At 54.0% G+C, this 25,709-nt stretch overlaps 9 protein-coding genes across 9 annotated transcripts; 1 reads left to right on the forward strand and 8 right to left on the reverse strand.

The window, feature by feature from the left end:
* Nucleotides 1–749: 749 nt before the first annotated feature.
* On the reverse strand, nucleotides 750–2,711 carry A1O7_10029 (uncharacterized protein; the record flags this gene model as incomplete). The annotated part of the gene is made up of 4 exons (XM_007764013.1): nucleotides 750–1,565; nucleotides 1,648–1,776; nucleotides 1,841–1,922; nucleotides 2,098–2,711. 4 exons carry the CDS (start codon nucleotides 2,709–2,711, stop codon nucleotides 750–752), a joined length of 1,641 nt encoding a protein of 546 aa, XP_007762203.1.
* Nucleotides 2,712–3,171: 460 nt separating this feature from the next.
* On the reverse strand, nucleotides 3,172–4,823 carry A1O7_10030 (uncharacterized protein; the record flags this gene model as incomplete). Its single annotated transcript, XM_007764014.1, has 3 exons — nucleotides 3,172–3,460; nucleotides 3,510–4,315; nucleotides 4,368–4,823. 3 exons carry the CDS (start codon nucleotides 4,821–4,823, stop codon nucleotides 3,172–3,174), a joined length of 1,551 nt encoding a protein of 516 aa, XP_007762204.1.
* A 4,488-nt stretch (nucleotides 4,824–9,311) lies between these two features.
* Nucleotides 9,312–9,845, reverse strand: A1O7_10031 (uncharacterized protein; the record flags this gene model as incomplete). The annotated part of the gene is made up of 1 exon (XM_007764015.1): nucleotides 9,312–9,845. One exon carries the CDS (start codon nucleotides 9,843–9,845, stop codon nucleotides 9,312–9,314), a length of 534 nt encoding a protein of 177 aa, XP_007762205.1.
* A 1,105-nt stretch (nucleotides 9,846–10,950) lies between these two features.
* Nucleotides 10,951–12,240, reverse strand: A1O7_10032 (uncharacterized protein; the record flags this gene model as incomplete). The annotated part of the gene is made up of 1 exon (XM_007764016.1): nucleotides 10,951–12,240. The coding sequence occupies one exon, from the start codon at nucleotides 12,238–12,240 to the stop codon at nucleotides 10,951–10,953; it is 1,290 nt and encodes a 429-aa protein (XP_007762206.1).
* A 1,883-nt stretch (nucleotides 12,241–14,123) lies between these two features.
* On the reverse strand, nucleotides 14,124–15,558 carry A1O7_10033 (acetyl-CoA acyltransferase; the record flags this gene model as incomplete). Its single annotated transcript, XM_007764017.1, has 4 exons — nucleotides 14,124–14,551; nucleotides 14,616–15,186; nucleotides 15,236–15,416; nucleotides 15,491–15,558. The coding sequence occupies 4 exons, from the start codon at nucleotides 15,556–15,558 to the stop codon at nucleotides 14,124–14,126; spliced, it is 1,248 nt and encodes a 415-aa protein (XP_007762207.1).
* An 887-nt stretch (nucleotides 15,559–16,445) lies between these two features.
* Nucleotides 16,446–18,771, reverse strand: A1O7_10034 (hsp88-like protein; the record flags this gene model as incomplete). Its single annotated transcript, XM_007764018.1, has 4 exons — nucleotides 16,446–16,751; nucleotides 16,802–18,563; nucleotides 18,613–18,644; nucleotides 18,697–18,771. 4 exons carry the CDS (start codon nucleotides 18,769–18,771, stop codon nucleotides 16,446–16,448), a joined length of 2,175 nt encoding a protein of 724 aa, XP_007762208.1.
* A 572-nt stretch (nucleotides 18,772–19,343) lies between these two features.
* Nucleotides 19,344–21,836, reverse strand: A1O7_10035 (uncharacterized protein; the record flags this gene model as incomplete). The annotated part of the gene is made up of 3 exons (XM_007764019.1): nucleotides 19,344–21,519; nucleotides 21,586–21,737; nucleotides 21,786–21,836. The coding sequence occupies 3 exons, from the start codon at nucleotides 21,834–21,836 to the stop codon at nucleotides 19,344–19,346; spliced, it is 2,379 nt and encodes a 792-aa protein (XP_007762209.1).
* Nucleotides 21,837–22,526: 690 nt separating this feature from the next.
* Nucleotides 22,527–23,555, reverse strand: A1O7_10036 (uncharacterized protein; the record flags this gene model as incomplete). The annotated part of the gene is made up of 1 exon (XM_007764020.1): nucleotides 22,527–23,555. The coding sequence occupies one exon, from the start codon at nucleotides 23,553–23,555 to the stop codon at nucleotides 22,527–22,529; it is 1,029 nt and encodes a 342-aa protein (XP_007762210.1).
* A 517-nt stretch (nucleotides 23,556–24,072) lies between these two features.
* On the forward strand, nucleotides 24,073–25,476 carry A1O7_10037 (uncharacterized protein; the record flags this gene model as incomplete). The annotated part of the gene is made up of 3 exons (XM_007764021.1): nucleotides 24,073–24,166; nucleotides 24,212–24,318; nucleotides 24,370–25,476. 3 exons carry the CDS (start codon nucleotides 24,073–24,075, stop codon nucleotides 25,474–25,476), a joined length of 1,308 nt encoding a protein of 435 aa, XP_007762211.1.
* Between the last annotated feature and the right edge of the window lie 233 nt (nucleotides 25,477–25,709).

The raw sequence follows: 25,709 nt of genomic DNA on the forward strand, positions 1-25,709 counted from the left end.
GCGGACCCGGGCTGGGACCCGCGAAATGGGCGGGCGAGACGAGGATGAGGATGAGGATTGAAGTCCCGGAGCGGAGCAAGGATGGGATAGGCATTCGGCTGGTCGGTGATGGAGCGTAAAGGGACCGGAAGCCTAGGCTTGTTATGTGCGCGCCCGTATGTGGATACTCGTATGCGCCGTGTGGACTCAGTGCTGGCTGGTGACTACGTGGGAAGGAGGCTCGCAGGATGCCGTGGTGTTGGATACATGCTTAGCGCGTCGATCTCACGGGAGACGGATGCGAACGGGCAACTCCAAGTTGGATACAATAACGCGGTTCTTTTCTTTTCATTTCGTTCGATCGAATACAGTACACGTGCCCTTGCTCTATGGTTACATCCCACGTGCCGCTAACACAAGAATGTTGACATTAAAGCGTACGCTTCTCCTGAGCTGATCGTGCAGCCGGAAACCGCGCCCTGCTTGTACGCCTGCTCGCAAAGTCCGAATATGACTGACTGGTCCGATAGTCAGCCTCCCGCAAGTCACTAACCTAAGTGAAGAAGTAGTTGCTAGCACGGCACAAGGCAGCACAGCACATCGCAGCGCAGGACATCACACCACAGCACAGCACATCATAGCACACCGTACCCCGTATGTCCGTGCACGCAATTTCAACAACACCATCCAACATGCATGCTGACCACCAACGCCACGCCAACCAAGAAAGGTAGTAGCCTAGCCGCAGCCGCAGCCGTAGAGATAGCTCCTCACGGATTCATGAACAAGTCCACAATGGCCTTTTCGTCCCTCTCCCGATCAGGATTGAGAATGAACCGGACGGTGCCTTCTCTGCCTCTCTCGCCCACGCGCTGTCTCACGCCAATAACAGCGCTGGGAGCGGGTCTGGGTTCTCTGTCTCCTGTGGATCCAGACCCAGAACTTCCGGCGGCGACATTGGTGTTTGTGTTGGCGCTCCCGCGTCTCGGACTCGTCACGTCCCTAGGACTGACGCTGGCATTGACGTTGGCGTGGAGATGATGCTTCTTGGCCCCATTAATGCCGTTGATGCCGTTCGCCGCCGCCGTTTCCTCATCGCCGCGCTCCACCCACGCCGTAAATCTCGGGATCTTCTTGTCCGCGCTCTCCTGGTTGAGGGGGATGCGCACCTCGAGGAACCGATCCACCGGAAACTCCGGCCCGATCACGCTCTGGTTGCGATGGTGCGTGTACAGCTCCAACAGATCGAGGAGTGTCTCCATGACCATGCCGGGCTCGACGCGCCACTCGGCGTAATCTTGCCCCTGCCACACCGGTGCAAATTCCTCGTCCAACAAGCGGCCCGCGAGTTCGAGGCACGCGAAGGACATGACCGCCGTGGTTTGCTTGACGGGCGCCCATGTGCGGTAGAGGTCGAGAGAGATTGTGTAGGCGAGTTTCACGACGGGCGAGGTCTTTTGGAATTTGTAGTGTTTGAGCAGTTTGATCAGGAATTCCTGCGGGTGGCGGTTGCGGAAGTCGAAGCCCGAGGCTTCGAGCATGAGGCGTTCGAGGCCGATGATGGTGCGAGAGTGGTGTTCGAAGATCTAATGCCCCCAGTTAGAGCGCTGTCGGTACAAAAGGTGTGAGGGCCAGTGTAGGGAGCAAATTCGTTCGTTGCGGACTTACCTGGTCGTCTGGTGAAAGTTGTTCATTCCGAGGTGCTTTGAGATTGTGCGCCGCGCAGAGGATGTCTCGGGATTTCTTGAGCGTGTCTTCGATCTTGCAGGCCGCGAAGAGGGCTGCCGCCGAGGCGTCCTGTTATGGAAGTGTCAGCACGCCGGAGTCTTGATCGATCGAGAGATATGTGCAGGCAACCTACTATGAAGCTGTACTCTCCGTCCGAGTGCTGGAGGCGGAATTTGTGATAGTAGACCACAGCGGTGTTGAAGGTTCGCACTGGACTGAATGATCATTCGCAAAGTCAGCTGAGGTCTTCGTTGTGTCTTGACTCGGCAACACCTTGGATGTCAAGCGCGCCGAGAACCAAGCAGGAAATGTTCGAGTTCTGGTCATCCAAGTCGAGTGTGTGCGTATTGAGGCAAAACAAAGAAAATATAAAGAAATGACGAGACTCACAGCTTCAATGCCCGCCGCACATTGTCGATCCACTGCACGCCCGCCAGCCGGATGTTGTCCTCTCGTGCTTGGCTGACTCCATTCTGTCTCAGACGGTCTTGAATCTCCTGCTCAAAGACATAGGACTTTGCGACTTGGACGAAGTTTGGCAGTGACCCTGGCCGCTTTGGCGCCGAGCCACCTGATGATACTGTAGGTGGTGACGCTGGGGTTGTGTTAGTTACCTCTCCACGAAGGCCAACAGCCGGATGCGTTCCGTTCATCTTGTCATGAAGACGACCGCGACCGTGATAATGGGATGAGATGCCGCCGCATTCGCACTCTGTGTCTTGGAAGCCTATCGTTGTTGTGGCTGTCGCAAATTGGTAGAGAGTTCTCTCGGTGTCGAAGAGTTTCACCACCAAGTTTGAGGTTCTTTCTGTCTGCTGTGGATTTGTTTCGTGGAGACTGTCTGTGGGTGGTTCTGCACTGGACTCGTCGAGGGCTGGAGGCAGCGACAAAGGCGAGATTGAGGAGTCGGGGCGTGAACTTCGGACCGAGGTTTCTCCGGTGCCGACAGCCTCGTCACTCTCGCCCATACTGTCAGGCTTGCTATCGATCAAGGGCGACGACATCTTGGGCACGATGGTTGTCTGCAGAAATTTGGAAGAAAGAAATCACAAGGGCACATCATTGTGGGAAGAAGGACCAAACAGTGAATGTCAAAAGAGCAAACTAGCAATGCTTGCGCGCAGCTGCGGACGCGTCCCTCAGTAATTATGCCGTGGGTCACCAAGCCATAGTGCAAGCTGTCTGTGAACATGGCTAATCGTGCTTTTCGATACATGCCCATTACTCATCTATTGCTAGCATGTTCAAGTCATGATGCCCATGTCAAGGCGACTATAAATCCCATATACGATGGCTGCTGGTCGCCCTAGCTGAAAACACACTTTTCCCGAAGCGCTCAACGCCAGGTGGGTATGAAGCCAGAGATCACTGTACCCAGGAGACCTCGTGGCAGTAATGATGACCGCACCCTCCTCGCCAGGCCCCTTTTCCATATGAGACGACATACATTATCGATCCTCGATGCTATGACTTGGCTTCGGCCACCTCTGGTTCCGTCTTGGTATCGACCTTCTTGACCTCACGGCCGCCTTCACCCTCAGGAGCATCGTCCTCACGTGCGCGTTTTTTCCCAGCAGAAGTCGCGCTGTCGGCGACAGTGGCACGATCTTGTTCCGTCGTCTCAGCGGTCTTCTCGATCTTCCCCGCCTCTTGCTCCTTCATATCCGCTTCAACCGCGGCTTTGGCTTTGGCAAGAGCTTCGTCACGAGCCGAATCTTTCTCAGGTGCGGTGGATTTGATAGAGGGGATCCCCCTTCAGTAACGTTAGCTTGGCCTCTGCATGTCATGAAAATGTCACTTACCGCTCGTCTGTCTCTGGCGCCTTCGATCTGCCACCTCCGCGCCACTCCGGCCGCCCACCCCGGCCACCACGGCCACCACGACCCCCACGATCACGGTCACCTCGTCTCTTGTCGTCTCGAAAACCACGCTTCTGGTCTTCATCCCGACGTGTTCTCCAGTCTCTGTCATCATCTCTGTCCCGATTACGCTTGTCATAATCCCCGCTGCCGCGCTGGTCTCGGTAGCCCTTCTTGCCACCCCGACGCTCGTCCTGGTTGGAAGTGATCCTACCTGCCTTCAGGTCCGCCTCCTTCTTGTCCGTGTACTCTGTCTTGCTCATGATTTGCAGGTCTCGATCTTTGTATTTGGGTTTGGGATCGAGCGCTAGGAAAGCCTGTGCCAGCTCCTCGGTCTCAAACTCGACGAAGACGCTGCCCTTGAACGTCTTCTCGTCATTGCGCCGCAATCGCACTGCTTTGGTCGGGCCATACGGGTCGAAAAACGCTTCGATGTCGAACTGGGAGCTGGGAGTTTCCTCGCCGAAGCCCTTGACATACACACTGCGCGCATCAGACTTCCCCGGGATCACTTTGAAGAAATCTTCCTGTAGTGGGGTTTTCCGTCGCACACCCGTATCATCATCCGTAAGCTCGACCTCTTTGGAACTCTTGAGAGCTTCCACGATTGCCTCGAAGGGTTGGAAGCGCTGCATGCGTTTGAAGGAATGAAGCGTCTTGAGTGGGACAGGTTTGTTTTCGATCCCGCCGACCAAACCAAAGAGGAACTTGTCTCTGGGCAGGTTGGAGTCAGAAAAGTAGAATTCAACCTGCGCACGATGCGTGAGCTTTTTTCAACCACGGTGGAGCATTGATCTGTACCTGTTTGCGGATTTCCGCCGGATCATCAGTGATCTCTTTAGTGGTAGGATCGAACTTGTTGTTCTCGCGATGGTTGCGGGGCTTGTAGCCATCACGGTCGCCTCGATCGCGACCCCAGTCATGGTAGCCCTTGCGATCGCCCCTACCTCCACGATGACCGCGATCATTATAGTCACGACGGCCACGATCCTCGCGGCGCTCCCGCTTCTCATCCTCGGCGTCATCGTAGCCTTCCTTCTTGGCTCCTTCCCCGTCCTTCGCCGCAGGTTCAGTCCCTTTTGGCGCAACGTCCGAGGCGGCAGCGTCCTTCTTTACCCCATTTGTCCCGGCGGGCTGGTCTGTAGACGCTTTCTCGTCTTCGAGCTCAGCCAGCATTCGCTTAGCTTCCTCAGCGGCGGACGCATTCTGATCCATGGGATCTGCAAGACCCTCGGTAACCGCGTCCTCCACCGACATCGTGATGCAAGTGGGTGGGTGCACCGACTGCGAGGTTACGCGAAGGATGACTGCGGAAAAGAGATGTGTATTCGAAGTGCGGGGACAAACAAATGGTTAGAGATGACTCGATGCGGTGACGGTTGCTGATGAGTCAGGGAAGGAAACAGCCTCTGTGACCGCGTAAATGAAAGAATCCAAGCAGTCTAGACACCGATTACTGCAACAGATACTGTGATAAGCGGGTGCGCGCAAACAACCAGTTCCACTTCACAGCTTGGAAAAGTTCAGAGGTAGCCCAAAATTTCTGCGGGGAACGCCAAGCACCAGCCTCGTTCGGCTCCCTTCAGCCTTGTGAGCCTTGGTCCTAGCGGAGCCAGGAGCTCAGTCTAAGCCTAGCTCCGAGCTATCCAGGCGGAATCCCAGTTTTCATCCTGTCGATATCAACCCAAACCATCGCATTTGTGATGTATCAAGTCAAATCTCGGTGACATCGACGCGATGAACGGATTCGCAAGTACATGATGACCGCTAGAGTACTGTCCAAGCGTCGCTGACAATCAACTCTACCTCTCCCTTATCTCAAGTGCAAAGCGTCCTCCGCGTCTCAAGCTGGAAGACTTCGAATGCCCCAGATCCTGCAATCCAATGAGAAAAACCTACGCCTCGCATGGAGGCATTATCTGCTAACATCAGTCCTGTAGCGCTCCTTTACTCCTGATTCGCGGCTCTTCACCTATACTACCGTAGCCAACCAGTTTGCCTTTTTTCATCGATGTGATCACTATTCGTATCGACCCAAGGCCACTTACAAGGTAGAATGTGAAAGGTATTGGCACGAATAAAATGGTCCACAATGCTAACAAGGTGCTTGCCCAATTTATCCCTAAGCTGTGAAACACTGCTAGTGCAAACAACGGGAATGCGGCTCCTGAAGAGAACCGAATGAATGCATTTCCTGCCACCAACGGTGCAATTTCAGCTGGGCAAGCGTCCTGAAGGTAGTTCGACACCGAATTCTAAGATTGCATCAGCTGAGCGGCAGGGTGGACAATGCTCTTTGAGCAACTTACAACCATAAGCAACGTTCCCACAGCGAAGAAGGCTGTTCCGCATGTGTACAAACTCCAGTAAATATCCGGACGAGCACTCCATCCGAACCAAAACAGACTGACCGGCAAGCAAATGGCTCCCACCATCGATGGCGGCAGCTTCAATCCGGGCTTGGGTATCTGGCCACTCTCGGTGAATTGTTTCTCTTGGACGGAACGGCAATACCACACGAATAGCGGCACCGATGCTAAACCGCCGATGAGCGGGCCCACAACGCCAGTCCGGTTTGACCGAAGTTGAAGCCATAGATACCGACAAAAACAAGTGGGAACGACTCCAACTAGACGAAAAGTATACCGAAGACCAGCGCTACCCCGATATGCAGCAGGAATATCAGTGGTTCTGTAAATCTCAACAGCCAAGGCCGAAGATGCTCGTCTGAGCGATCTTGACCACCGCGACCTCTCGGAATGCCATTTTCGGCCTTCTTTTGAGTTTCTCGTTGCCGGTCAATTTCCTCAATCGTTGAGCTCGGCGATGTAGAATGTTCTTCGAAGACTTTCAGGAAGGAACACGAGGAGCATCAGCAGATTGAGCCCGGCAATCGAGATGAGGACCCACATCGTCCATTGCCAGCCTTTGGCATCGGCGGCAAAGCCAGCTAACAGAGGACCAAGAGCTGGAGGTTCGGCTTAGACACAGATCATATGGATTGGCTGTATCGACAAGACACTACCTGGGCCACTAACCTGGAAGCGGATACATCAGCCTATTAAGAAGTTAAGCACGGCCAGTGGGAACAATGCCAAATTCGTGTTGGCTGTGTCAGAGGGATCGAACACTCACACAAGCGAGTTCCCATATACCGATACCCAGAGCTTGTTTCTGCGGTGAATATAGCTCTACAATCGAAGCACCGCCAGTGGCAAGAGCAGGTGAGCCAAGGACACCGGTGATGAACCGACTTCCGAGAAGCATTCCGATATCAACTGAGAGGGCCGTCGGAACCTGCAGGACAACAAAAAGGGTCAAAGACAAGATGTACGCTGGATTTCGACCAATTGCAGCCACTTCGCTCAAGGGCGCAAATGTTATCGGCCCATGATTTGGTCAGGTCAAGCTTGTAAGATCTGCCTGTTGTGGCCTGTCTTACCGAGACCATCTCCGAGTACGAAGACAGTCAGACTAAGTGTAGCCACAACTTGGCTCACTTGAAAGGCTTCCATAAGGCTAGGAATACCGACCGTGTAGATAGACGACCCACATAGACGGCGAAGGTCAAAAAGCAGAGCTGGAAGTTGACAGCTGCCTTGGTAAAGCTGGACCAGTTAAGAGGGTTCTGGCGTGTGGTCATTCGCCTGTCACCAATGTTTGGCTTACAGCAAGGCCTTGACCGGATACGCACCTCTGGGTCGTCAGGCCCGTAACAGTCGACAAGGAGTGGATCCTTTCCTTCTTCGGCTGACTCTGCATCTTCCTCGGAACTTTCCTCATCGACAGAAAATCGTTTCAGTACGAGTACTGCAGAACTTGCGTCTTTCTTGCATGGAAAAATTTTCCACGGAAAAATGACGAAAGAGAGGACCGGTGAAGGAGTCGTGCAACAACTGGTGCCGCATTTTGGATGCTGCCTTGCTAAAATACGAGCAGTCTGGGCATTGCTTGGTACACTCTTGAGCAGCCTCATTCAAAGGTCCTCAACATCAACTCCGGGATGCTCAAGCTGAAGGTTCGCGTGTTTTAACTCGTATACGAACTGAGTTACGCATTTTATTCCTTTCAACCTCTTGGCTCTTGTTGTCTTACACTGGACTAAAAGGACTACGATCTTCATGTCACCACGCCAAGAAGATCTGTTTCCTCGAACCCACCGGAATGGTACGGAACCGAGTGCCATATGCAACCGTCAAAAGTTGGTTGGATTTGCACCTGACATTGCATGTGCATTTCTGCGTGGCTACAATTAACTTACAGCCTCAGCCTCGCAACCACTTCGGCCACCGACTTCGGTAAGATTCAGGGTCCCGCTAAGCCATGAGGCTCTCGGTCCGACTTTAGCCGCCGAGGATGAGCAGAGCCTCACAGCCTCGCAGCCTCGGAGTACATCCCTTCAGCCTGTCGGGCATTATTCTGCCTTGCCAAAACTTGAACGGGGACCTGTATTCCCGAGACTTCTTCTTGTGCTTTGATGCTCCATCCGGCCTTTGTGGTATATAAGCTGCGTCACAACCATCCGCCATCGACTGATCGACTTCTTTTGCTTTCACGTGGATGAGCGGACGCGGCCGTGTTGGGCTCCGAATACTGCCATCAGGATGGGGAATGGATGTTTGCCATGATGGCAGAACAGAATCTCGCATGTAAGATCCGAATCTTCGGTCGAGCCAAGGTGACGCAGGGGCCCAATCTGATAACAATCTTAATTGAGACTGATCGATCCTCGTCAAGAAGGCGAGGCAACTGCAGCGCTGATGGAATAGTTTGAATGATTGAGAGGCACACCAAGGAGCGATGATGCCACGAAAAAAGGCCAGTCGAGTGTCAAGAGGATCCCGTTCAGGTCAAGTACGAGGACTGTGTATATACAGAGTCAGTGGCGTTCAATGACTGTGGGGGCCAGGAGACAATGAGGAAGCGATGAGAGGGGAATGGATGGACGAAAGTCGTGTACGAGGGGAGCGCAGGCGGCCTCGGACATGAGAAGAGCCGTCATAGGCGGCTGACTCGGCTGAAACTGTCGACGACCACAAGAGCCTGATACGTGGGCTAGGTGCAAAGATTGGGTCGATTGGGCAGCCTAAAGTACAACCCCAGGCTCCTGTGTATAGCCCTGCAGTGACTACCCAGAAACGGGCACAACGCCCGCCACTCGACCCGAAACAAGCAACGGCCGGCTGGGTATGTATGAGAGCCTCCACAGGACATAGGACATACGAGTAGGAGATAGAATGTGTTAATGCGGTCCTTTTGTCTTCTTGTCCCGTGTGCATATTGTGACATTCCAACTCAGCCTTCCACCTCATCCACCGTTCAGCTCAGATCATCAGCGACCCTGTCGAAGCATTCTCACGGTACAGCCCCTGCCGTCCAGGCGGCCATGACCAGGATTTCGGAAGGAGCGCGGGCTCGATAGGGAGGTGTCTATCTGGCCAGGATGTAGTGGCATCAGGCCTTTCTCGAGAAGGAGGTTCCGTCCAATGAGTCGTTGCGATCCGCAATCCCAATTGATGGTAGGTCGGGTCGATTCCTTCCTGTATAGGGGGTGGTTAAGGTAATGTATTCGTGCGAGTCGAGTCGAAATCATTTTGCCTACACATGGTCCGACAGTCTCAAAAAGTCGCAATGCAACCTGGGATCCCTCTTCAGAGTACGTAGCTGTATCGTCGCGGTTCCATTTGCCCGCAGGCTACCATGGACCTTGCGACCGAGGCAAGCCCTTTGGTTCTGAGATACGGGTCAGTTGAAAATCATCCCTCCGCTTACATGGAAGCGCTGGCCAGTAATCAATTCGGCTGCGGGGCTTGCAATGAAGCTGATCATTTGCGCAACGTCCGTTGGCTGGCCATACCGCTCGACGCACTGTCTTTCCACCGCCTTGTCGAAGATGGGCTTTGCGTGAGGAGAGCTCCACGTTGTTTCCGTCACCACAGAGCCTGGAGCCACGACGTTCGCCGTCACACCCGGTCCTGCCTCAGTAGCAGTGGCTCTTGTGAAGGCCACTACTGCGCTCTTCGAGGCCGCACATACCGCTAGACCGGCCTCTGGGTGTGAGGTGGTGCCGGATGCGGTGTTGATGATTCGCCCGTACCCTGCCTTCTGCGTGTGTGGAAGCACAGCACGTGTTAAGTAGAAAGCGCTGTCCATGTTCACGCTCATGACTCTCTTATACTCCTGCGCCGACTGCCCCGGAAGAGGACCAAACGGGTAGATCCCAGCGATGTGCACCAGCACGTCGATTCTTCCAAGCGTGGACACGACTTCGTTGATCATCGAGTTGACGTGTTCCTCTGATGCCGAGATTGGCGACTCTATATGTCACATTCTGGCTCTCAGATGTCAACTGTGCCACGACCTCTTTGAGCTCCTGCCCGTCTAGATCTACCAGGACGACGCTTGCGCCCTGGTCAGCGAAGAGCGTGGCAGTGGCGCATCCAATGCCTCAGGCTGCTCCTGTCACGAGAACCACCTGCTCGGCGTACTTGCCGCGGTATATTCTCTTCGGTCTGATAGTCGCTCCCTGTTGCTCCATGGTGATGAGGATTCCTTCGAGGTTCTCAACTCGAGTATTGTTGGCGATTCCGTCAGATGAAAATCTTCGAACTCTGTTGTCCTACATGGTGCCCAGAAGCACTCTCCTATCATGCTGTCGGTGACCCGAGACGGCGACCCGTAGAAGACCCTTGATCACCAGCCAGGTCATTTGCGATTTTCAGCGCGTGATGTAGACTCCGGCGTCATTGCAGAGACCACCTTTGGTGCGGTACATGCCATGGGTTCGGCGAACGGGTGGCTACGTGTGCGCGTGGTTTGGTGTTCATCTTTAGGATGGTGCGTGCCTACAGTTAGATGTGCAGTAATTGGTGCCCGGGGCGCTCGCCCCTAGCAGCTTGAGTTAGGCGGCTGCTCTGGTTGAGCATAGCTGCTGTTTGCGCCATCCTTAGGGGAAGCAATGGCCGGGCCCAGAGAAGCGTGAACGCCCGTGACGCCCCACGATGGCCGCACTCCTCTGTAGCCAAGCGGGAGCGCACATTAGCTCCACCGTACGTACTCCGTACATCTACAGCCTTGCCGCTTCAAACAACGAAATAAGGCTGGTAAGCACACTGCCGTCAACGGAGCACGCGTGCGAAATTGATCTCACCTGCCGGCCATGGGTTGCCCTCTGTCGAGTCGAATTCTGGCGATAGCTAAATACCGGAACACGCACTTCGAGGAATTTCTTGATTTTTAACCAATACTTCCGGAACGTAACAGTGTGATCAAAGTGTCGTCGACTCAGTTATCCCTGGTGCAAGCCCACCCCGATGAAGTATCAACCAGCCTCTGTTCAGGCTCCTTCACAGTTGACACTGTCCTAGCGCTGTATCTCAGCTCACTACTTGTTCGGCCACCAAAGAACATCGCCGTGACTGATGGTAAAGTCAACCAGGATGTATGGAGGCCCAGCCAAGAATCGCAACCGTGTGTCCCAGCCCTTTCTCGTTTCTGTATTCCAGTGTAAACTCCGACCACCTTTATCTGCAGGACCATGCGGGTCATTACGCCAAAGACAGAGATTGCCGTCTGCCTCGAAGGCCAGCATATGGTTGTCCGACTCTTCCGACCAATCGTACCCACTTCTCCAGATTTCCTGGCCGTTCACACTGACTTTGAGGACGGCGCGCTTGGTGAGGGAGAACTGCACCTTGTCGCCACGAGGGCTGTCCATTGTCAAGAACGGATCATTTTTCGCCATGACGTGCCACGTGTTGGGATTATGAACCTGTGATGCCCAATTCCTTGACACCATCTCGGCGCCCATAGCCCAGTGGAAGAAGTCTGTTACGATGCAACCGTATCGGTGATTCGCTGGGTCCTCGTGGTGTCCATCGTCATTGAGATACTCCAAGAGGTGAGAGTTGAGGTCTTGAGCATAGAACCAGGGCGTGGCTGGGGATAGGCCGACGATTGTGCCCGTATGGCTTAACCAGGTAAAATGCTGCCAATTGTCGTTGATGTTGCTCTCAGATGCACGATTGATCTGTTTCCAGACCGTATCCCAGACGTCGCTCGGTTTCAAGTCGGTGGCCTTTCCATCGCCGTTTTGGGACCAAGCCCCTGGACTTCCTTTCCAACTCTGTCCGTATATCGGGTATAGATCGACGCCGTTCAATGGCGCTTTAGCTACTCCCTGGTCCCAGAAGCGGCGAAGCAGAATTGCTTTGCCTCGAACCTCCCCGAGGGCTGGCCAATCGTTTTTCCTATACCAACCGTACCCATCCCAAAGATGATAAATCTCGCCGTCCATGCTGTGGGGTTCACCAACACCGTCATGATCCCACTTGACAGATACCAGCACAGTTTCTGTCTTTTCTTGTTTCAAAAAGTCATTTATCCACGCTAGGACGTCCTTTAGGGTGTTTTTCAGCTGTGCCTTCCCATGGCGCATACGATAGCTGGTGTCATTGCCAACGCGAAGGTCGATGAATCGAACGCCGCAGTGCAGCTGTTCTGGAATGCTCATCGCTTGACAAATCGTCCAGTCTTTGACTCCGGGGAAATTCGTGTCATCGTAATTGGCGTCCGTCGCGTGACTATTGTGAGTTCCTGGAAATGTGAATTTGGTTGTGCTCCAATTGTCGGGGAGAAACCTCATCCAGTTTGAGAGGTTGCGTGGATCAGACATGTTGAAGGCTTGTTGCCACGAACGCGGCCGTGAAACAAATGCTCTGTGTGACCACCTTTGGAAAAACGTCGTGGAATCTCGGGCTCTGACCCATCGAAGCAAACGATGATCATGCAATATTTATAACTTCTGTTCAATGATCTCCAAACATTGTATCATCGGATAGTAAGTGCCGAATCAGGACCATTTGCCCAGCTCAGCTGGCACATTTCAAGTGGTGTAGTCGAGGTGTACAACTTCAGCCAGCCCAAGTTGCGGCTTGATTGCAGAATACATCAGCCAGCCACAAAGCCTAGCTGAGTCAGAAATGTGGCTTGCTCAGTCGAGCTGTACAGCGTCAGCCAGCCAAGTTGCAGCCCGATTGCAGATTGTATGAGCCGCAAGACCCAGCCGACTCGGAAATGTGGCTTGGTGTAGTCGAGCTGTGCAACTCCAGCCCAGAATATAGCAGCCACAAAACCCAGCTGAATCAGCAATGAGGGTTTGTTGTAGCGAGCTGATGAGAGGGTGGCTTCAAGCCTCCCAGATGAGGAGAATGGTGTAAACGCAGGTGGTGGTGATGCTCTGGTGTAGGTCATGTGAGATATTTCCATAGGTAGGGTCTGCCGCGGTTGCATCGGCCGCGTTGTTGAGAACAAATTGGAATGTGCATGGCGACCTTCAATGCGGGCCTTGATGTGTCCATTGCTCATTATCGCATGTGGGAATGAAGTAGCTCTGATAAATTGTCTTTCCAGGCTCATCTTCGAGCTGACCGAGCTTCAGGTGTTGACCCGTCCTGAGCTGTATATGCGGCGCCTCGCCACATGCTCGCTTCGACGCATAGAAACCTACCTGCACTGCACGGTATCCCGCTTATCAATGCCAGTGTCTCGTGGCTATTGCTCCGGGTCTTTGCCCCCGCAGTGGCGATCGAGAGTCCAGCCGTTGTCGCCGTAGCATGATTGTGGGGCTTGGATGGTGTAGATGACAGGAGCTGCAACTGAGACCCGGATTCGTGGGCTAAGAACTTGGAGCTGACTCGGGCGTCACACTGTGGGAGCGCTTAGACGAACCGTCCAGTGAATACCTATACTGTGTAAAGGCTGCACTTGCAGTTTCTGGACATCTCGGCCACGAGCCTCTGCATGACTATTGCGAAGCCACTGATAGGACAATCGAGACTCGACAAAGCCAAAGCATAGGCCATTATGGTTGGTGCATCAATACAGTATGACTGGAGATTTGCGGTAGCACTGCAGACAACGGATTTAAGTGTCGCTTAGTAGTCCGCCTATGCTCGCATTTCATGAGTGCCAAGACCTTTTGTCCGCATTTCTGGCCGCCCATGGGAGAGACGACCATTCTGGCCAATCTACCTGTTGAGCATACAGGGACACGGATCCCAGGTGCTTTGTAGGGCTGGGATTCATGGGATCATGAAGAAGAACACGCCCTAAGCCGGAGCGGGTGGAGGCGCCGAGCAGTTGTTAACTAATCTGGGTAACGAGTCGTGCGGCTAAAAAGCTTATTTATTACCAATCTCGAGCACCGCAGAGTGTCTTCCCCGACCTGTATGAACGTGTCCGACTGCTGTAGCTGTACAAGTAACTTCAATGTTGTGGACGAGTTTACAGCGCGTTGAAACTAACGGCGTTGTTTTAAAAAAGGATTAAATGGTCAGCTGTACGAAGTAGATGGAATGCCTTTCTGGCTTAAGTCCATGCTTAGGTAGGCAGAGTGCTCCCGAGGGCAGGGGAAAGGCTCATCGTAGGAGACGCGGTCAAGATTGGTTCCTTCCAGATGGTCAATCAAAGCTAGCTACGTGCTTTTAGACGGACCAGATAGAGACGCCCGACTCAAATATGATGCGCATCCATCATGTACAACATTATGGCCGCCACCTACAACTGCTCATTGACAAACAGGCCAGCCATGCCCTGGCCCGTGCCAATACACATACTCGTGACGAGAACCTTCTTCTTCGTGCGGCGGGCCTCGCTCAAAATCGTACAGATCTGCCTCGCACCAGTGGCTCCTAGCGGATGGCCCAGCGCAATCGCTCCACCACGGGGGTTCATCTTCTCGTGCTCCAAGCCTAGGGTATTCAAGCAGTAGACGGCCATGGAGGCGAACGCCTCGTTGATCTCCCAGATGTCAATGTCATCCTTGTTCAGCGAATACTTGGACAAGAGCTTGGGGATCGCAGCCGTGGGGCCGATGCCCATTATCCGCGGAGGTACGCCGGCGACGGTGGCACCAACGAACTTGGCGAGGATCGGTTGGCCTAGTTCGAGGGCTTTCGACCGTTTCATGAGGAGGATGGCCGCGGCTGCACATAATCGTATTAGCACTGCCAAAAAGGCAGGAAAAGGAAAGTGGGACTTAAAACTTACCGCCGTCGGTGACTTGGCTGGCATTGCCTCCGGAAGTCTTGTCGCCGAATTGTGGCATGGCAGGTCGAATCTTCAGCAGGCTTTCCAGCGTAGTGCCGTACCGTGGGCCTTCGTCCTTGGTGAGCGTCACTTCCTTGAGATTCCCCTCCGCGTCCTTGACTTTGGTCGTGATCGGCACGATCTCGTCGTCGAACCAGCCCGCCTTCTGCGCGACCTCGGCCCGTCGGAAGCTCTCGCAAGCATACTCGTCCTGCGTGCGTCTTGAGATATTGAAATCGTTGCCGACGTTCTCGCTCGTCTGGATCATGGGTTGCTGACAGTCTGCCGCCTCTTGGTTTGCCACGATCTCAGGGCTGAAAGGCATCTCGCGACCACCGTTGTTGGTCATCGATTCGCCACCCAGCGCGAGCCCGATCTCGATGCTGCCGGTGGAGATCTGGTTCGCGATGTCTTGTACGGCTTTTAAGCCCGAGGAGCAGAATCTGTTCACGGAGCTTGCACCTGACGTGTGGGGGAAGCCGGCTGCAAGTGACGCGGCTCGGACTTTATATGCTGCTCGGGCATCCCCGACCTTTGGATCATCCGTCAGCCATGTACAAGGGAGGTGGTGACAGACGTACATTTCCCAAACAGATATCCTCGACCAGCGAGGGATCGAGCTTGCTCTTCTTCACGACCTCCTTCAGGAGCGCCCAGACGATGTAGTCCAGGTCTGTGTCCTTGAAGCCGCCTTTCTTGCCCTTTGCTAGGGGTGTTCGGATGGCGAGGGTAATGACAATGTCATCGGGGTGCTTCTGTGTGCTGTTGCAGGTAGCGTGTCAGTAAATCATGTCACTGGTGGTTAGCATGTAGTGACTAGTCTAGATCTGGCTTACATGGCAGAGACGCCAGTCTTCGAGGGCGACAGGTGTGAGAAGACGGAGGCTAGTCTTTGGGTGGCCATTTTGTTCTGCGGAGCGGAGCGTAGCAGCTACTTTGTAGATACTATCACCCCTCCCGTGACGATTCAACTCAACAAGGGCAAGATAGAGCAATAAATTTCGGTGATGGAGTGGCAGTCGAAGAGAAGAGCAAAGCAATTGCGAACACCGCCGCAGCTGATGCTCTTCTACATTATTCCGTCCGCCAGATTATCGCCGCCGCCAGATTTACCTCGGCTTCTTGCCTTTGCGGGTGAAGCGGGGAGCAAAGCATCTGACGCTATTGGACGGAACGGGAGGCGAGGAGCCGGTCGATTGGCCCAGACACCGGTGGACATTTTTGTCGTTGCCGCTTTACCTTCGTGGCTTGCCATCCGGTGGAAGTGATCACAAATGTCCTTCCTCGGTGTTTCCGTGCATCAACTCCTTCACCCATGGCCGAGTACGCGGCGAATTGGTGGCAATTTTCCCGCTTGAGAATGGTATCTTGTTGATCACAATCCCGACTCTATGTGATTGCTTCGTCGAGTCCGGCTCTGATCGTAGAGATTCTGACCGGGTCCAAGCAGAATCACGTTTACCAAGCCGGAATAGAGCGTCTTCGGTGGATTATTCTATCTATCGTTGCTCCGCCTCGCCCGTCTTCGAACGCCCGAAAAGAGACATTGTTTTCCATTCGCTATGCATGACACATTCCACGTCCATCTGTCGTTAACCCATCCGTCACGAGCGGTCATGGTTCCATAGGCGTTCCGCACGCGCCTTCCATCTATGCATTCTCGAGCCGTCTTGCCTGCAGAGCAAAGTAAGTCATCGAGGGTTCGAAGTCCGCATTGTTTGCAATGCAGCATAGACGTGAGATTGGCGCCGTGACTGACGCCATCCCGGTACTGGCGTGAAAGGTTCAAACCTACTTCTCCTCCACACTGTCTGGCTTGACTGACTCTTCCGGAGCGTCCTTCATCTCAGTGTCCTTGGGCTCATCTGCCTGAGGCTCTGCTGTCTTCTTAGCTTCATCCTCTGCCTTCTTCTTGGCTTCGGCTTCGGCTCGTTTCTTGGCCGCTTCCTCTTCCTGGACTTTGAGGACGGCTTGCCGTTCTGCTTCGACTTTGTCTTGGTATCTCTGAGCGACGGGACCGGAAAGGAACTTGATTTCGTCCAGTTTGGCCTGGTATTGCGCTTTGGTGGCATCTTCTCCTTCGTCGTACAACCAATCCTACCATGTGTTAGTAGAACGCTCAAAATAGCAGACTGCACATTACTTACCTCGGTCTTCTCCAGCTTTTCTCTGATCTTACTCTTCTCCTCGTCGCTCGCAAAGTCGGCGTAGAGATCGTCGATCTTGCCTCGGATTTCGTAGATGTAAGCCTCCAGCTCGTTCTTCTTGTCTTCGGTGTCGGTAACGAGCTTGTCCTCCATGAACATCGCATTCTCGGCCTCGGCCGCTTGAGCCTTCGTAGCATCGTCCAAGGACGAAGTGCCGGCAACAAGCTGCAACTCTCCTTTGCGCACTTGCTTCTTGACCTTGCGCATCTTGGGCTTGGACTGCTCTGCAGAGCCATTGGCTTGGTCGGTCTCCATGGCATCGCCATCTTTCTTTGGCTCCGGCTCCGGCTCCTCGACCTCGACGTCCTCGACGTAATAGCCGCTCTCGAGGTTCAGGATCCCGTGGAGATTGAGTCGCGCCTTAAGCTTGCACACCATGAAATCATCCTTCTCGTCCGCCTTGACACCCTTGACTGAAAAGCGCCCGATCCAGGGGTTCACCTTTCCAGGGAGGAGTTCCGGCTTGGCATATCGGGCTTCGAGGTCGAACGGCTGTTTCCGGTAGAAGGTGAGAATCTTGGTTGACGGCATCACGTTGCCCTTGTTGAAGACTGTCAAGCTGGTATCCTCATCCGGAATGTCGGGTGATTGCTCCCAGGTGAATTCAATCGGGTACGTGACGATGTCATGGACGGAGAAGTCGCGGACTCGGAAAACTGGCGAGAGAACGGCACAGCTGAATGCACATCCTCGGGCAATGGCTTCATCCTGGTTGAGGGTGTATGACAAAGACTTGCCGTTGAAGAACTTGGCGATTCTGTCTTTGATGGCGGGAATGCGGGTACAACCTCCAACCATCTCAATGGCGTCAATGTCCTCGACCTTCAACTTGGCCTCAGCCAGAGCTTGTTCTAGCGGGACGGTGACGCGGTCGAGCAGCGGCTTGACCATCTCTTCAAATTCCTCTCGCTTCAGCATGGCACGCACGTCCTTGTCCTCCATCAGCGATTCGATGCTGAGAGGTGCCTGAGCATTGGCGGATAAAATCTTCTTGACTTTCTCCGCGGCAGCAGCAACTCGAGTGGTAGCCTTTGGGTTTGTGTAGATGTCGACCTTGAACTTCTCCTTGAACTCGGCTGCGAAGTGATCCACTAGAGCCTTGTCGAAGTTGCGCCCACCAAAGTGGCGGTCGAAGGTTGTAGCCTTGACAGCCAGTTCACCCTTACGGAACTCGACGATGGAGACGGTGTAGTCACTGTACCCGACATCGATGAAACATACGCGGCGAGGCTTCGCATCACCCTCGGGCAGGTCGGATTTCGTGATACCGTAGCCAAGTGCAATGGCCGTATTATCGTTGATAAGCCGGAGGAGCTTCAGGTTGGCAATCTCGGCAGCATCCAGCATGGCTCTTCTCTGCGAATCTGTGAACCACGGCGGGCAGCCAATGACTACGTCCGAGACGGGGAGTTTCAGTTCTTTGCTGGCAGTGTCTCTGATTTTGCCCAGGTACATGGCAATCAACTGGACTGCGCTGAACTTTTGCTTCTCGCCACGGTATGTGACCTCAGCTCCCACCTGGCCATTGACATCGACAAGAGGAGCGGTAATGAACTGTTGCTCAATGGCGACTTCGGGGTCATTGATGGTTCGTCCGGCGAGGCGCTTCAGCGACGAGATTGTGTTCTTGAGGTTCGAGATCTCCTGCGTCTTCGCGGCTTCGCCAAGGTAACGGCTCTTGGGGCCGAATCCCACCACGGACCTGTGAAGTGTGAGTGACGGTAAGATGAGTCTGCGTGGGAAGTACTTACGGTGTAGATCGGTTTGACGTCTCATTTGTGATCTGGACACAGTCAGTATGATAATGTCACTCCCACAGAAGGATGCATACTTACTATGTCAATACCCTTGTTGCGCGCGACACCAATCTTGGTGCTCTGCGCACCGAAATCTATCCCGACGACGCTCATGGTCAATCAAGTAGAAGAATCTCTAACGGGGATCTCGCGATGGTGAGGTTGTCTAGCAAGAGATGTACGGTGGTGACACAAATTTGCTGTGAGTAGCAGAGTGATTCGAACAAGATCAGTCTAGAGGCGTGAACAGTTCAGCACATGCAGGCATGAGTGACAATGCAACAACGAAGATCAAGTCGCGGGTCAGTTTCCTAGCCAGTCCAAAAATTTCAGCGGCGGCGGCGACCAGCACTTGGTGGCACTTTCGCGCAGGTTCGATCAACGCCAAGCGGCACGTCACTGGGCAGCCCGACCACCACGACACTTTGTCCTCTCCATCAATCACCCATCAACACGACAGCTGGGCAGCAACGGCTGCCTGTGCTCAGCCTTCCAATCTGTGAACAGCATACACAGTACATAGTACACGGAACCCTAGAACAACGGGCCTTTGAACATTGATGGACACAGGATGCCTTTCTATCTCGATATCTGTCCAAGGTGTCCCCGGATTTTCTTTGGGTGCTACAGTAATAATGATACTACCAGTTTTCTCGACGCCTGTCTCCTCTGATCTCGCCCTGGCCCTACACCATTTTGCCAGGACTCGGGCTTCTTTTTCGTAGTCTCTTCCGCTGCAATGTCTTGCTACTCCTTCTGTTGGTGCCGTCTTCGCTTCCGCTGAGGCTTCCCCGCCTCTCTTGATCCTGCACCATAGTGACATCTTCCGCCGATATGGCTGTTAATGGGCTGTTCCGACCCAGAGGGGACCGAGTGTCAATGTGGTGACTGTCCGTTGTCCACCGTCGTGTATGAACAGGGACTGTCAGCGAATCTCTAACCCCAAGAACCTCGCTTCCACCATCTTTTTGACCCGGCAAGGCCGGAGCTGCACTTCGTGTGGACAAATGACCGTCTCGTACCAGGGGTTGCGAGAAATGGACCGTGCTCTGCGGCCTACGTCCCGTGTCACGACCACCATGACCGCTAGGACCCTCTTCGTCCTCACTGAAACTGTTGATAAATTTGGGTGTGTGGACGGATACGCTATCCGAGTCACTCATGTCAAGGGATTCGTGCTCAAAGCGGTGTGGGTGAGAGCCGAAGGCGCCGTTAGATGGAGTCGGCGACGCCATATCCTTTTCCAGCACTCCGGGAGCAGTGGACTCGTACTCTGCCGAAAAGAAGCGGCCCTCGACACTCGACGACGGCTGAAGGTGCGATGGCCGGGTACGGCGTTTTCGGAATTCCACTGCGGGCTTGAATGTCTCGGGCACCACGTTCAACTCGTCTCCAGTCGCTAATGCATGTTCGATGGCTTGTTGTGGCGTCACCTTCCTATCCGCTGCGCCAGCGTCTGCTCTAGGCCCACCCCAGGTTCTTTGTCCAGCAGTGAAGATACCATACACCATAAAGATCCAGTTCAACAGTGGATTCAGCAACCACATCAAAGGGTAGAGAAGCGACTTCCAGCGGTGCAGCTTACAGGCAAAGTAGAACATGAGGAGCCAATTCAAGCCGCAGGATATTAGCATGAACTCCCAAGGCAACGAGTCAATCCGAGTCGAGGTGCTTGACACGGCGATGAGTGTAATCAAGAGAAGTAACGCCGTCGTCCTGATGGTGAGTGTGGCGAAGCGGAGCAACAGAAGCAGGGGATACTTGCACCACAACCGGCCGTCCGTCAGCATGCAGACTTCATTCGTGATGAACCCTAGAAACCAACGACGCCTCTGCTTGAGCAGCGACCGAAACGTTTGAACCGCCTCGGTCTTACAAAAGGCACTGGTGCTCAGCTGGATCTGGTACCGCTGTTTGGCACCGAGCATGAACAAATGCGTCAGCCACCGGTCTTCACCGAGATGGGTCTTGGCGTAGTCGAACAAATCCTCGCATTCTTCCGCCTTGTCCGAGAAGTAGAACCTTGCCATGTTGCGGAATGCCGAAAACCGAAGCACCGTCAAGGCCCCAGGCAAACAAGTGACGGCACCGCAACCAGACTCAACGGACCGTTCGAAAAGCTGTCCGTGGAGGTACTCCATGTCTTGCAACAGTGTGATCAGCGAGTGCTTTTCCGTGCGACATGTAATGATGCCTGTCATGGCCAGCATGTTGTGTTTACTGCCTGGCCGAAGCTCCATATCGTACATGAAGTTTTGGATGCACACAGGATCCAGGATGCAGTCCGAGTCCATGAACAAAATGAACAGGTCGTCTTTCTGTTGCAGATAACGCTTATAGATCTTGTCGATTAGGAGAAAGGTGGCTTTCTGGCAGTGTCGCTTGCCGCCATGAGGAAATCTGGAGACCGTGACTCTTGCACCGTTGTAGCCTACGTCGATCGACTTTGGGAAGCTCTTCAACGTAATGGGGACACCGAGTCTCTCGATGGTCTTCAGGTACAGCTCATCGATGTTGTCTCCGTCAAAGGACACAAACGCGTGAATGCAAGCAGCTGGGTAGTCACAAGTGACCACCGAGTTGAGTGCTGTCCACAATGTTTCCGGTGGCTCCTTGTATACTGGCATGACCACAACTATCTTCGGAGCGGTGCGTTCATTTAGAACATACTTGATCCGCTTTGTGCGTCCCAATGGTACAACGACCATGCGGTAAACGCAGAGTAGCCAAGGGACAACAAGCATGGCCGCAAAGGAGTAGAATGCGAACTGTTGGAGAATATCAACAAACACCTTTGGGAGGTATTGAGTGAGCCGTCTTGGTAAAGGCAATGTTGTGATCATGACCGGCAAGAATATGCCCCTGAAGGTCGCTCGTCAGAGGGAGATCCTAGGAACGCTCCAGAAATCTTGCCTGAGGATGATGAACAACACGGAGAACCAGACCGCCAGCATCTTCTGCGTCCAGTGATCCGACTTCTTGAACGCCTTGCCGAAACAATACAGGAAAGCCGCCACCCACAAGAATGACTCGAGGAAGGCGGCGACAACCACAGGTCCAACTAGGGCGGCTGAGATTATCTTGTCGCATTAGCATGTGCTTCGGATCGCAGGGCAGCAGGTACTCACATCAGGAGTAGACCAGGGTCCTGTCTGGTATGTTTTTCTGGCCTCCGCCATGATGTTCGGCAAGAAGTATGTTGCTTGCGGAAGCGTGCCTCATAATCATCCGCGGTGCGAAAGAAGCGAGTGACCGAAGTGCACGCACATGCAAGGCAGTGTCAAGCGTCAAACAATCTGGGAGGCTTGAAGAAAGGGTTTGTCTGTCTCGTGGAGGAGGGAGAATGCGGTGATGTAGTTGGAATCAGTGAATGATAATGGTGTGGTGGCACCCAAAACTGTGCAGTGAAGACTGTCACCAGGTAGCAACAGAGCAGTCGACTCGAGAGCGCGGTGTCTGCACAGCAGGCAAGGCCAGCCGTGGTAATGCAGTTGCATCCCAGCTTGCTCCCATGACTCAAAGCCGCCAGATCGGAAAATGTCCATGTTGTCGCTGAGGCAGGTGGGCAGGTGCAACAGAGGCTGTCTGGACCTGAATGAAATGGCAGATGCATGAATGGCAGCCTGCAGGTCCCCGCGCACAGATCGAGACCAGAAGGACATTTCAAGTGCCGGGCCAAATCGCATTGACGTGAAATTCAAACATAGAACTCATTCGAGACTGTGATGAAAGGAGAAGTCAACTCGCCATTACCGGCCATACGCTTGTCATGGCCAGGCACTATATCCCAAACTTGAACGTAGCGACATACGGCTGTATTTACATGCTCACAAAGACATACCTGCTATCATTGCTCCGTAGACACATATCTACAAGTGAAAATCGCTACTGACCGTGCTGTCAACGTCGGTCCATGCACTGGCAGGAGTCCGAATACCGTCACCAATTTCGCTGAGAACGTCGTCCGAACTTTCTTCCGCTTCACTCGCGTGAATGTTGCTAACGCTTCCAGCAATGCTGGGTGTCAACGAGGCCGATACTAGGTTGCCAACGTGTCCATTAGCATTGCTCCCTTGGGGCAGAAGAGCATGTGAGCTCTGCATTGAAAGCGGGGGCTGCGACTCGCGGTCCGAAAGCGTATGCGTCGAGTTCGAGGCTGCGGCAGAAAAGTACTCTGACCGGTTCATGGGCTGGTGTAGATACTCTGCCGAAGGGATGGAGAAGTCTGGGTCAGGAACGCCTTCTGTGGTAGGTGTGAGTTCGATCAAGCTCTCGGAGGCATGGCTGGGGGGTATCGCGATTCTCCTCTCCGATAAGGGAAGATTCCATGCATCGCGCATTTCCTGCTCATATCTTGACTCGAAGGCGTTTTCTGGACGGGGGGATAGCTGCCTTAATGGCAGATGCGGACTGGGCGACTCATCCGCTGGATCCGATGTCCCAGGTCTCTGCCTTAAAGTGGTTGATGCTGGCTGAGCATCGATTCCGGACGACTGGCCTTCAGCCTGCAATCCGTTGTCTTGCAGCAGTATCCCGTTCTCGTCCACCATGTTATCAAAAGTCGGCGAGTGTGGCTGGTTGTACTCCTGCTCGGAGAGCCTTCTCCTCTTCCTTTTCTCCTCCAGTATCCTTCCTCTCTCCATGATCTCGGCGATGGCTTGCCGCCTCCGTTCCTCCGCCTGCTCGCCCTGGTCCTCGCACATGGAGATGTCAGTGGAAGTGCGCCGGAGTGGCGGACGATTTCTGGGTCCAATTTCGTCGCCAAGGGAGTGCAAGCCCATGGCTATCTTGTGTCTCGTCCGGTCTATCCATGCTCGCACCTGAGGATTCTCGTATGCGGCTAGGCTCGCCGCCACCAGGACGGAAACCGTGATTATGATCCCTACCGGAGGAGGCATTGTATGTCAGTACCAAAGTTGTCAATGCTCAAGTGAACTTGCGCTCCTACACGGCGCCCGTGGTATAGCACCACAAGGAATGATGATGTAAGGGGAGGGAGTGGTGGCGTTCTGGGTGCGGTGTGAGGAGGCACGTAGCATTGCACTTACCTCTGGCGAGTGGAGCTGGCATCTCGGAAAGAGCACTGATGCGATGGCACCTCTTCTGCTGAAATCAGACTCGAGTAAAGAGGTCTCCCAGAGTGCCGACGAGAGATGCCTGTGGTTAAGAAGAGTCGAACTCTCTTCCAAGGCGTCAACCTGGTGTTCCAGGGCAGAAGGATCATTGACTCCGAGGCAGCCCATTACCCTCCTCGCCCTGCTGCGCCACACGCGAAGTGGCGGTTTCTTCCCCGCACCGGGCTCAAGGCTGCGGCTTAACCTCGGAAGATCCTGCCTGCGCGTCCACTTTCCCTCACACGCGTCGCAACTGAAGTCTGAAAAAGGTCTCCCTGCGTATCAAGAGTAGCAGCCCGCAATGTCACGGACCAGCTCGACTGCTCAGCCCAGAGCGTTGACATTGCCCGAAGAGTTGGAGAAGCTGGAACAGTCGATAACACTGACCCTGCAAGGTGAGGGCACCTACCCACAAGGATGTGCTCGACTGACTCTTGCAGAAATCGACCACAACTTCAGTCGAGCACATCGAATAGTCACATCTAGCATCTTACCCGTTGTCGAGCAATATGCCGCCCACTCCAAGGATGTGTGGGAGGCGTCGAGAGTATGGAAACCACCGCACAACTAGACCGGATATTACTAACACCCGACGCAGTTCTGGAAGCAATTCTTCGAATCCAGCGCCAATGTGTCCTTATCCGGCTACGAGGAACAGGCGTCGCGCATCGACACCACAGATGACGCCGATATTACGGCCACAGAAGACTCTAATACAACAACACATACAACATTAGAGACCTCGGAATCATATGAAACTCCTTCGGCTCAGCACATCTCAACCGACTCCATACAGGACCTTGACCTTTCCAACATGACCATATCTCCCTCGAAGAGCAGTACGCCACGACCTTACAGAACGCAAAAGACACAGCAGCAGCAAGCGGGCTTCGCACATTATCCGTCCCCATACGAGGCATTGCGGGAGGAAGTGAACAATACCATGGCGGATAGTACATTGCGCGCGCGAGCGACCGAACCCGAGACACCGGGCGGGCAGCCTGTGTTCCATGTTGATACCATGGCAGCAACACCGCAGTCTTCCCCCTTTCTACCTCCCCGACCTACCTCAATTCCGAGACCATCCACCACCCGCAAAAAGACCGATCCTCTGCTTCACCGCGTTCTCGACCGGAACTACCGTGTTCAGGCCACGCCCCTGACAAGCCAGCGCTATTCAAATCTACAGCTCGGAACGGTGACGACGCCATCGCGTTCCAACCGCGCCGGCAAGGCAGACTTAGACGACTCAACTCTAGATTCCAGCCCTGTGGTGGCCCCACCGGAGCTAAATCAGGAAATTTTCTCTTCTCCGGAACGCAAACGACCCATCCCTGGCGTCAGCGTCTTGACTCCGGCTCGAGCGCATTCAAAGGCGCAACCGTCGGGAGAAGCCACCCGCACCCAGGGCCTGTGGGATAGTGATGATGATGATCTTGACGACGACATACCTTTTGGTCAGAGTCCGCCTAAGACCATGCAGTTCCACATTCCTCAGAATCGGCTGCTGAAAACTCCTGCAAAGGAAGCATCTAAACGCATCGTGGAAGACATTCTTACCAACGCAGGCATCGACTATGGCGAAGAAGAATTGGACTTCAGTCAAACACTAGAACCCGATGGTTCTGAGATTGACCTTGGTGCAGACCCGACCAGTCCTAGTGTAGTTCGCAGGGCTATGAACGCTGAGGACGAGACCTTCTGAGCCGCAACATGGCTATGGTCGCCTTGTGCGCAGTTCTCCAAGAATCGGGGTAGTTTTGTTCGGCGGCTGAATGCGCGGTTGAGGAATGGCCACAGAGCACCAATGAGCTCAGACAGAGCTTGCGCCTTGACGCCGGGCCAAGCACTTTCGATGCATGTGACCTGCTGGCAACTCATGCGCCGCAAACAAAACCACCTTGCAGGCGCCGGTGCAAGTGGTCGAATAACGGCTGC

The sequence above is a fragment of the Cladophialophora yegresii genome (genome assembly GCF_000585515.1).
Source record: "Cladophialophora yegresii CBS 114405 chromosome Unknown aczIN-supercont1.7, whole genome shotgun sequence".
Taxonomy (NCBI): domain Eukaryota; kingdom Fungi; phylum Ascomycota; class Eurotiomycetes; order Chaetothyriales; family Herpotrichiellaceae; genus Cladophialophora; species Cladophialophora yegresii.